The 12,507-nt window shown below is 33.8% G+C and overlaps 1 protein-coding gene across 1 annotated transcript in view; it reads left to right on the top strand.

The window, feature by feature from the left end:
* Positions 1–9,851, top strand: part of LOC149561182 (BTB/POZ domain-containing protein At1g01640-like) — a 103,142-nt gene extending 93,291 nt beyond the window's left edge. The window contains exon 4 of the mRNA XM_089825008.1: positions 9,493–9,851. Coding sequence (XP_089681134.1) covers positions 9,493–9,570 — 78 coding nt within the window. The 3' untranslated portion in view covers positions 9,571–9,851. The remainder of the gene's footprint in view (positions 1–9,492) is intronic.
* Positions 9,852–12,507: the final 2,656 nt, after the last annotated feature.

Below are 12,507 nucleotides of genomic sequence, written 5' to 3' on the forward strand. Positions count from 1 at the left end.
GACATATTTTATATGAATCTTGACTGTAAACGACCTTCCAGATCCATTGGCAACATCCGTTTAGGCCCAAAGTGCTTTGAAAAAATCCTCTTCCCCCTGATTGAAAAAAAAATCACAAACAAATTAGGTTTTGTGTCTCTGAATCGCAACTTCAAAAAATTTTCAATCCAGAAGTAGTAGGGAGGCTCTGATACCATGTAGGAGTTGATAAAATCCAACTCTACAACTCATCAAGATCACCTGCATGAAAATAACCTATCGAAGGAAAACCAAAGAAGGAAGAAGTGGAGCTTGGAAAAACCCTAAACAGACTTGAGAGAGAACATATTGCAAAACAATGAAAATGTATTTACAACGAAAACAAGTTATGAGATACAATGAGAGAGCCTAAATATAAAGGCCTCATGGAAACTTATAGAACAAGCTGGAAAGTGGTAGAAGATAAGGTTGACAACTAAGCACACTTCCACAAAAAGGTGGAATATGCTAGAATGGAACAAACTCTCGTGTTGTCAACAACTCATCGCTACAACTATTAACTAAATGCATTAACCTAAGTAAGCTTAAGTAAATAAAATAAATAAATAAAAATTAATTATTTACTCTAAATTGTATAAGTACGAAGCATTAAAGGAGAGAGTAAAGATTGAAATTTGTTAAAAGGAGAAAATTCATCAATTCATTTCACTATAAATATATAGAGCTATTAGTGAAGCGAGAATTTAGAGCCCCCAAGCAATTTAAGCAGTTGCTATTGAAGATTTATTGCGTGTTCAAAACCCTATTGCACAATGGAATCTTCAAGCAACAAGATTAAGAAATGATTTGAGATGTTGGTTCATCGAGTCAATTGCAAGGCTCCCACATTCAAATTAAGTCTAGCGATTATAGAAGCACTTGACCCTAGTGGAGGACAAACTTAGATTCCACTTAAGGTACTCCTTGTTCCTGATATTCAATCATTTTATCACTATTTGATTGAGGATCTTGGAACCTTAGACATGAGTGAGTCATACAAACAACTATGTGTGGATGGAGTTTTGAAGCTTGAGCAAAAGCACTTCGAAACTAAGGGTTTGATGCATATTTTACATATGCCAAGGGAATTCCAAGTGAAATGGATCAGATTTATCCTGAGTCATGTTCATGAGATGTAGTTGTGGTTGGATCACCTTGTCCAGATCACTAAGAAAATGATTCACAGATTCTCTAGGTTTCCTATGTTGGACAAAGACAAGATGACTAAAACTCTAGGTTAGGTTGAACTAACAAAAGGGACTCTTGACGAGTGGGATGGTAGAGGAATGAAACTAAGTGGAGTTAAAAACATGGAACTAAAGTTTGGCATTCTTGTAATAGCACATAAAATATATTGTTTGAGAAGACTCAACATTGTTTCTTGTGAAGAAGTGGACTTAGCACTGAAGGTGGTAAAGAACAACTTATCATTTGACCTTGTCGAGCTACTGTTGAACCAGTTGGGCAAAAACATGCAAAGTACTTGAGTCTCCAAGAATAATTTGTGTAAGTTTGGCTTTTTACTAACTTGTTTATTCTTCTATGTTCAAAAGTATTTCCCTTCTAAAGGCACTATAGTATGGAAGAAAGATACTTTAGTATTGTACCCAATCAATGAATTTATAGCAGAAATGGGAGAAAATTTTGACAGTATTATGGATAACTACTTTAGATATAGGATTCGTAGGAAATTGATAAAAGACTATGAGGAAGACATCTATTTTCTAGTGGACCATGATGAGGTTTACATTCAAGTAGTAAGACCAAGAGTGGCATGGGTAAAACCTTCGAGTTATGAAGTTAACATTGATGACACTAGAGATATTGTTGAGGCTCTCCTGAATGAGCCCATGGATCTTAACGGAGCATACTTTGGAATATATGAAGAGGCTAAGGCTAGAATTGAGCTTGAGATCAAGTTTCCCCAGGGAGTAAGTAGGGGAAGGAAAATAATTAAGAAGATGATGAAGGAAACCAAGTTATCAAGCTCTACTCTTATATTGATAGAAGGCAAAGGGGATGATATAGTGGATGATGAAGATGGAGAGGAGAATGTAGAGGAATTTGAACCTGAGAAAGAGGAACCTTCCAAGAAGAAAGGGAAGGTAATAATAATAAGACCTGCAATGTCTTCCACTGCTGTATTCACCAGGAGGACTTTAAGGTGAAGAAAGGAGATGAAACTGGGTTAAGATGAAGTAGAAAAAATCATATTTTAGAAGAATTCTACTAACTTTGAGGAGAAATTGAAAAAATTAGAAGGAAGAGGCATGGGATCCTTCAAATTCCTAAAATATGATACTACGAGTCCAATAGAGAAGAAGTAGATTGAGTATGCCCTACTGGAAAAGATGATAAAATGGAAGTACTCTCCATATGAATTGGTAAAATAGGTTCCTGATGAAATTCTAAAAGAAGTTACACCAGTATGGGAGAATGCACTTAATGTTGAAAAGGAAATTAGAGAGAAGACATTGAAGAAATTGATGCCTAATCCTTTAGCCAAGGAAGTAAAGGATTTATTGAAGAAAAATTAAATGCATTATTGATACTTGGAAAGGACATTGAATCTATTGCAAATTTAAATACTTTTGCATGGAAAATATCTATGGGTTGCGCAAAGCTAATGAGTTTTTTGTGCAAATAGATTTCAAGAAAGATGAGGAAGAGAATGTTGAAAAAGATAATGAGGATAGTGATGATGAGGAAGATGACAATGTAGAAGATGATGTTGATGAGGAAGAACATGAAGCTGGAGGAGAAAATCCACCTGCAATACAAAGCATCTAAGAAAATGATGTAGAGAAGATAGCAACAGAGGTTAAGGGCTCCCTTCCTAACTCACTGAGCAAACCCTTAGTACAATCAGGTTTTGAGAAGTTTTTTGCCAAATTGGTTATGGTTACAACTGGATCACCTAGCATCCAACCAATCTTTGTAGTTACTCTATTGAGTGTTACAATGACTAAAGTGTTAACGTCTTTCGAGCAACAAGTCCTTCCAGCATTAGGCTCTACCAAGAAATTAACAGGTATATCAAATATTCCATTTGTTTCTACATTTGTTGTTGTTCCAACTTTTTCTACTATTGCTACCATACCTAGTATATATACAATAAGTGCAATGACAGTTGAGGTCAAGCCTATAGTTGAGTTCAAGCCTCAACTGAGCACAGAAGTCAAAAGTAAGGGAAATTAAATTGTTTCTTCTACTTTGATAGAGAAAGGGTATAGATGAAGAAATTGATTTGAATGAGGAAATTGTTATTCCAAATTGGGATACCTCTGACCTTAGTCTTGAACAAATGGATACCCTTGGAGAGTCTTTGGGGAGATCAAGAGCATATTTGTTAATTCTTTGAGCATTGAAGTTGATGAAACTTAAGCCATTCTAGATCTGTTAGTTGATATTGTCCACAAATACAATGAAGACCTTAATGGACAAGAAAAATTGTTGCAGAGAGTAAAGAGAAAATTTGAAAACAAAATTTTGGAGTAGGTAGCATAGAATATTTCTATTGACCAAGTAGAGATATCTACTGCTCTTACTACTTTGGAAACATATGTAAATAATGTTGTTTCTTTGTTTATCAAATTAAGTGACACATCTATCTTCACAATGGATGTAAAAGACAAATTATCAAAGATAGATGAGGATTTAGAGGTGGATGCACAACATCTGCCACTTGATCCCAGTTGTAGTTTTGGACACTTCAGAAGGATCAAATACTTAATAGATCTACAAGAAGAGTTTTTAAGGGAAGAAACCTAAATTAGAGCTACACTTGTAGATATCCAAGGCACGATTCTGCCTAACATGGATGTACTATAGAAGAATATTGCACATGTAAAGGCATTGGGTCATGACAATAATTTCTCCATAGCAAATCACATGATGTAACTTTTATCAAAAGTTTAGATAGCCTTGCATGCATCAAGGTATTAGAAGAAAATTGGGAGAAGACCATGGAAATCATTTTGAAGGTACATTTCAATTTCTTGTCACATGTTGGTAATAAATTGTAAATATTATGCACCTTTAGCATTTATGTCAAAAAGGAGGAGAGGATGTATAAAGAGGAGATGATTATATGTATAAGAGGGAGAAGATGTATAAAAAGGAGAACATTATATTATTCTTCTAATATATAATAAAGGAGATATATGTATGGGAGAGTAGTAATATAAGAGGTAACACATGTATAGTTAGCAGACAATATGTTCACAAAAACAATTTTGGAAAATCAACAAACAAAGTAAGAAGTTACTGAGTTAAAGACACAGAATGATGATAAAGGAAAGATTTTGACTTGTAATTTTGAATTCAGATGTTTTGGATAATAAGTGTTTTTTTTAACTAATACCAAAGGGGGGATTGTTGAACTTATGATTAAATCATTTGTTTATAAGTCACTTAACATGTTGTCACATGGTTTCAGTTGCTACTAAGCTAGACAATCAGATTGCAGTTCATGCCAAGCTTCACAACATCTACAGAGCATTTGAGATAGGTTACAATACTTGCCAAGTTTTACAGTGTTTACTGAGCTTCAGAGGAAATGTACAGTGTAAACTAAGAGTAGAAATGGTTTTCGAGCTTGTTAACCAAGCATATTAGTGCCTACTGAGATTGCAGTGTTAATGAAGTGAATCTAGTGTTGACTAAGCCATAGAGTGTCAACCGAGTGATTCAGTATCTATTTAGTTTCTCATTGTTTACCGAGTCACACAATGCTGACCAAGTTCCTACAACTCAAAGTGATTAGTATGGATCAAGATTCAACGTCAACCAAGTGCATAAACTTTCTGAGTTTTGACAGTGTTTCTCGTATGTCAAAACATCACCGAGTTATCATCATAACCTAAGTGACAACAGCTGGGATTCGTGTTGTTATGTTGGTCATTTTAGCATACAGACTCCAAACCTAGATTTTATTTGATATTTGTGGCTTTTGTACCCAAATGCATAATGGGTTTTAATTTCAAAGTTTTTGACTTTTTGGGGGTTTGCCTCAATTTGCGTCACCCTATTTTTTTGGGTTTTCTTGCCACTGTAGTTGGTGATGGATATAGATTATCTATAGGGATATATTTACAACCCTTGAAGTATTTTTATTGCATTGGGATTCATGCCAAATTCGTACTCCTGGATTGATGTAGGTATGCTCTGCTACCACTAACAAAGGTATGCTCTGATACCACTAATGAAGAGCCAACCACCACCAGTACCAACTCACAACCAAAAATGCAACAAGATGGAGATAGAGAGATGACAAAAATGCTTCATAAAGCATCCATTAATACTTGAAATTCATTACAATATTCTCCACATGGAAGAACTTCAAATTCTTACAATATAAGAGAGATTCCTCACTAAGGACTTCCAACTAGAAGAGCTTACAACAAAAGAACTTCTTCTTAAGACTTCTACTTCCCAAGCTTCTACTTTTCAAGCTTTCTTACCAGAGATTACATTCGAAGAGCTTTACTACAAGAGCTTACACTTGAAGAGCTTGCACTTGAAGAGCTTGATTACAAATGAACATAAGCCTTCCTTAAATAGGCACTTACCACCCAAGGCATGATTTATCCACAACATTCTAGAATTTCCACAACCTTCTACAATATCCACAACCTTCTAGAATTTCCACCTAAATACAACTAAGCACCACCATGTGGCCCAATTACAAAATTAAATTTGCTTTATGGATCACAACAAATATTAAATGCATGATTTAAGGAACTTTCCAAAAACTTCTAAAATGCCACCTACACACCTCGATTAATTGAATAACAACTATTTTTATTATTTTTCTATTTACGCCACCTATGCATCTTGAAAATAGAAATTCCTCGTTTCTCCTTTTTTTCCTTTTTTTTAATTTTTTATTATTTTCTTTCTATTTTCGTCACTTTCTCTCTCCTCCACAATTTATTTATTTATTTATTTTTTTGTTTAATTTTAATTATTCCATGCAAGATGCTCCTACATCAAACTCTCTTGGTAAATAGAAAAGTGTGTCCCACACTTTGACGCCAAAAGAAAGATATACAACCATCTTCATCTTTACTAAAGGCTTCCACATTTTTTTTTTCTCTAATCCATGATGCTCCTGCATCCGACTCCCATGGTAGGAAAAATTTTGTGAATATAGATTCACAAAATGAAGTAGCCACTGTTGACATTTTTTTTTCTCTTCCTCCAACACATAGCTGGAACAAGTATCTGATGCCGATATATTTCCTTCTTTATTCTCTTCCAACACCTAGCTGGAACAAGTGTTTGTTGCTGAAATCTCTCTTCTGCAATGAACTTTGTACAAGTATAAATCTCATCCTTATCCAATCTTTTTTGAATTAATCACACATGTAATGAACCCGACAACACCATACCAATCTTTCTTTGCATACCACACAAGACTAACAAGATCCTCATGAAAACCATTATCAATATCTTTCAAACTCATCTCAAATTCAACATCATATAATTCATAGAAATTTACCTCTTTGACATAGTCATCTTTGCTTGCCTCTTTCATGTCGTCAACAATGCATGTAACTACTTCACCTGCTTGATCTCCAATGAAGGCACTATATGTTTCCTCCATTGCTGCAATCTTAAAATCATCTTGATCTACTTCAGGTTCATAAATCTTGTCATCTTGATGCTCTTACTCTTCTTGTTCATCTTCTTCAACTTTAGGTTCGCAAATAATTTCCTCTTCATCCGCTTGCTCTTCCACTGGATCATCTTTCTTTTCCACATCCAAGGAATTATCAACATCCCTTTTCTGGTAATGTGCTCTTCGTCTCCGCAACTCAGCTTCTAATTCATTCACTTGCTTCTGCAAATCAACTAGCAATGCCCCTTGATTTCTTGCCCTAATTTTCTCTAGTCGAGGAATCCTTAGAATCCATCCAATCACAAAAGTCATCTTCTTCTTTCTCTTCTCCATAATCAAGTCTTTAGAAGACAAATCTAGTGCAACACAATAACCTTGTGCAAACTGCCTCACAATAGACGATCTATCTACACAATCAAGAACTTCTTGACAAACTTTACCCAACTCAAGGTCCTGGTGGAAACTGCCTCACAGTCGGTGCTCTGTCTACACACTCAGAAAAACCAGCTCTGATACCACTTGATGGGGACACAACCCAAGCATAGAATGGACACAACAGGAAAAGGGAAATTGTATTAACTGTGAAAATAAGCTAGTACATTCAGTACAGAGAAAATAGACTTCATAACATGCCCTATGGGCTTACAATAACATAAATCTGGAGATAATTCATTAGGAGCATCATGCATCATGGATATAGGCTGGTTGAGTATTTTTTTACTTGTGTCTTTATTTTTCTCATCTAGCCCTTGTTATTTATGATTATTGTGCAGTTGGTGTGCCCACACACAATACTACAATATTTGGAGTCAAATTGTTATGATAATTTTCCACAACCATGTAATTTGTGTTGATTTTCATTCTTTTTGAAATTTTCCATGATGCCATCATAATACTGACATAGGCATCCTAATTGCGACACCCGCGCAAGTATAAACAAAAAAAAAAGAAACACAACATAAATCATTGCCTATTTATTTTGATTGTGTTGAGAGCTACTCACAAAAGAAGGTGGTGAGCTCTGAACAAGGATGGAAAGCTCTGAATGGCGCCATACCCTTGTGCATGGTGCATTTTGTTGTTGTGCCCTTGCTGTACAATTTCATTGCTATGGATATCTTTTCATTTTGTTTTCCTTCCTTTTCTCTATGATTTTGTTTCTATGCCCTTGTCATCTCTGTGTTTCATTGCCATGCCCTTGCTTTGTGATTTTGCTGTCATGCCTTTGCTTTGCGAATTTGTTGTCATGTTGTGCCCTTGCTTTGTGATTTTGTTGTTGTGTTGTGCCCTTGCTTTGTGATTTTCTTCAAGGGTATGTAAATGTTGGTTTATTTTCTTCCTAAGAAGGTATCTCTTTATATCTCCTTCTGAACATTTATATTTAGAGATTAGGGTGCTTATTACATCTTAGCACAACTAGAAAAATTGATCGATGTGCATACATATTCCAGAATCTAGAAATAAAATAAAATAGAATTTACTCAACCTGTACTAAGTGACTTACCTCAAGATCGTCCACAAAAATAATGCGGACAAGGAAAAATGGGCAAAGTTCACAAGAAGTTTTACAAAAACATATTATAGTAGATATTTTTAGAAAGAAACTAGCCATAACCAATTAAATGGATCTAGTTGTTGATTAGTTGGGTTGATTACAAATTCTTGTAGAACTATCATCAAATTAGGTAGAATAAAATGAATAACAAACTATTCCTAGCTAGTAGGATCAAATACAATTTTTCAAGGTGATAAAATTGCATATGCAAGGAATTGAAGAATAAATTTAGTGAAGAGTTGAGTGTAAGGAGTTGAAGAAGCAAGTTCAACTTCTGTGTAAATTATATAATCATGAGACTCATTCACTTGTAGAAGCCTCTACTACAATGACATTACCTCTAAACCATGCAAATGATTTTGAAGTGGTTCCCAACCTTGAAACTCTCTTATATGCATTTTATAATTGGTATCATTGCAAGGAGACTATGCCAATACTTGAAACACTCTTGTAAGCATTTGATATTTGGACTATAAATTCTCAAAGACACTTGCAAGTGATTCCAATGTCATAGTACCTACTGCAACACTTTCTTGGATTCTATCCAATGGCTCCCATAATATCCTCTATGTTGTCTAGTTGTTGTTATTGCTATACGGTCTCTTTCTAAAGCCACTCCTTCTTCTTTTTCTAAAGTCGCTCCTTCTCCTTCACTCCCGTGCCTTAAATTTTGATCATCAAACTTTTGAATATCTAGCTCTAACTTAGCTGAAATTAAATTCACATTGTGTTGTAACTTTGGCATAGGTGTTTGATCATCAATAACTTTCATTTCAACATTCAAGTTTTCAAGATTGGTCAACACCCTCACTTGCAGACCTCTCATGTCAAGCACTTTTTGTACCATTTTAACACCATGTTCTTGCTTCTGAGCTAACAGTTTTCCAGGTGCATCTTCTTGTAAAACATTAATTTTGTTAAACAATTGTAAACTCTTAGAAATTGCATTGTTGTTTTCATGTATGTATTTGTATATAATAAAAAATAATAATAACGTTTTCATGTGTGTCAAATTAATAACTAACATTACCATTGGATTATATAATAATGAAATAATCAACCCCATTAATCAACAACTACACCAATTTAATTGTTGTTTCCAATGTCATAGTACGTTTAGATGCATTTTCTTGTAAAACATTAATTTTTTTGAATAATTGTAAATTCTTAGAAAGTGTAATGTTGTTTTCATGTATGTATGTATATATGTATATATATGTATGTATGTATGTATACAAAGAGATCTTGTGGATTATTGATTAATCATTCTCCATTTGTTTTGATTGATTGTGGACAGCTTGGCATGAAAGAGGGTGGAAAGCTCCAAACGACGGTGGAGAGTTCTGAACGTTGGTGTAGATCAGTGGAGCTCTAGGATTTTGTTGTCATTCCCTTGTGATCATCATTATCAAAATTTTGAATATCTACCTCTACCTTATCTAAAATTAACTTCACATTGTATTGTAACTCTGGCATAGGTGTTTGATCATCGATAGCTTTCATTTCAGTATTCAAGTTTTCAAGATTGGTAAACAACCTCACTTGTGGATCTCTCATGTCAAGCACTTTTTGTACCGTTTCAACACCATGTTCTTACTTCTAAGCTAACAGTTCTCTAGGTGCATTTTCTTGTAAAACTTTAATTTTGTTTAACAATTGTAAACTCATAGAAGGTGCATTGTTGTTTTTATGTTTGTATGTATATATAATAAAAAATAATAATACTATTTTCATGTATCTTAAATTAATAACTAACATTACCATTGGATCATATAATAATGAAGTAATCAACCTAGTTAATCAATAACTACACCAATTTAATTGCAGTTCCAATGTCATAGTACCTTCAGATGCATTTTCTTGTAAAACATTAATTTTTTTGAAGAATTGTAAACTCTTAGAAAGTGCATTGTTGTTTCCACACACACACACACACACACACACACACACACATAGAGAGATCTTGTGGATTGTGGATTATGGATTATGGATTAATCATTGCCTATTTGTTTTGATTAATTGTGGAGAGCTAGGTGCGAAAGAGGGTGAAAAGCTCCAAACAATAGTGGAGAGCTCTGAATGTTAGTGTAGATTATTGGAGATCTAGGATTTTGTTGTTGTTCTCTTATGATCTCTGTGTCCTTACTCTATGATTTTTTTCAAGGGGAGAAGAGGTATGTATGTAAATGTTCTTTTCTTTTCCTTCTAAACATGTATCTTTTGTTCATATATAATAGCTTTGGTCAAATTTAAGGATAACTAATTATGATGATTGTATGTATATGTGCATGTATGTATGTTTATTAGTTCACTATGTGAACTACTTTACATGCATACATATACAGTTACATGGTACTTGTGCTAACTTAGATTAGTAATTCATGTCTAAAATTCACATAAGAAATTATCCTTGCATTCAATTGAATTTATTCATACCAAACTAAGTATACAGAAATTTATACTTATAGATTATATTATCTCTCGGTGATTGAGTAAAGATCTCATGCATAACATTGTCCAGGCAATGATTGGATGCATTCACATTAAGTCATAATAGGATCGAGCAGATGATTCATTTATGTCACGTCATACTTGTTTTATTAAACATTTTGTTTAATATAATCAATGATACTAGAATTATACAGCTACAACTAGTACTCTTTTTTATTTTATTTAATCATACGATTTAATACTATTATTTTTCTTAAAATTAGACTGTATATTTGTTATCACCAAAACACAAATATAGATCTCTGATAGTTATCTTTTTTAATTTAAGGATCTTCATATTTAATGTGAAGAGTTTCCACTACTAGACAATGGAATAGCCACAATGTGGAGCCACATAGCTCATGGCTTTTTCCACCAAATTATATAATTTTTGTTATATCTTTGTCCTTCAAAAATATTATAGGTGAATTTTCTTTTGATTTTCCATATATTTAATAATTTTTTTCTTGTCATTTGAGATAACTTTCTATTATGAGATAGAGACATCTATCATAAGGATGAACAAGCCAATTTTTATCATCCCTCTTTCAAAGCTGATTCCCTTATCAAATTAATGAAACTATTTGCAACCGACACCTTAATTTTTTGCAAGTTGTCCAATCAACCATTCACACAACCATCTTCCTCCTACCCCATGATCTAATCTTCTTTAAGTCTCTCTCCTCTAAAGACCCAATACATGGAGCCATTGTCATCATGAGTAGACTCATTCTCCTCGGACAGATTCAAGCAAAACTATTCATACCAAACTAAGTATATAGAAATCTATACTTACAAATTAAATTATCTTTTGGTGATTGAGTAAAGATCAAATACAATTTTCCAAGGTGATAAAATTACATATGCATATGCATGTATGTATGTATAACTATATGTGTATGTATGTATGGATGTATGTATATATGTATCTCTGCATCTCATTGTCGTGCCCTTATGATCACCTTTTAGGGTAAATATAAAGAGATACATGTTTAGAAGAAAAAGAAAAGAACATTTACATAGGTACCTCTTGTCTGCTTGAAAAAAATCATAGAGCAAGCAATACTATATTTGGGCTCGAATACCAAAAATTGCACCAGTGTCACAAATTGTTGTTGTAATTCGACCACAAATGTTGTAGTGTTGCAAAGGGAACACAAATCACAAGGGCATGATACATCAATGAAATTATAGAGCAAGGGCATGAAGATCACAAGGAAACAACAATGAAATGTAGAGATCACAAGGGCATGACAATGAAATCCTAGAGGTCCACTGATCTCCACGAAGAGCACAACAAAAAAATACAGAGATCATAAGGGCATAACAAGAAAATGCAGTGATCAGAAGGGTACAACAATGAAATCTCCACCAATATTCAGAGCTCTCCACCCTCATTCGGAACTCTCCACCCTCTTTTGCACAAAACTCTCCATAATCATTACAAATGGGGAATGATTTATGTCATTTTTGTTTTGTTTATATCTAAAATCAACTTCACATTATGTTGTAACTCTACCATATGTGTTTGATCCTTGATAGCTTTCATTTCAACATTTCAACATTCAAGTTTTCAAGTTTCTTCTTCATTATATAGTCCTTTCCACCCTAAAAACCACTTTGTTACTTCATTAAAATCATGTCTTGAACAAAGTCAATGATAAAACAAAGCCCATATTCTAGAATCCAAAGAAGAAAACAATAAAAATTACTCAACCTGTGCTAAGTGACTTAGCTCAAGATCTTGCATAAAAATAATGTAGACTAGGAAAAATGAGTAAAGTTCACAAGAAATTTTAGAAAAACATATCATAGCAGATAT

The sequence above is a fragment of the Cupressus sempervirens genome, chromosome 4 (genome assembly GCF_028749045.1).
Source record: "Cupressus sempervirens isolate cs-2001-9-10 chromosome 4, ASM2874904v1, whole genome shotgun sequence".
NCBI classification, from domain to species: Eukaryota; Viridiplantae; Streptophyta; class Pinopsida; order Cupressales; family Cupressaceae; genus Cupressus; species Cupressus sempervirens.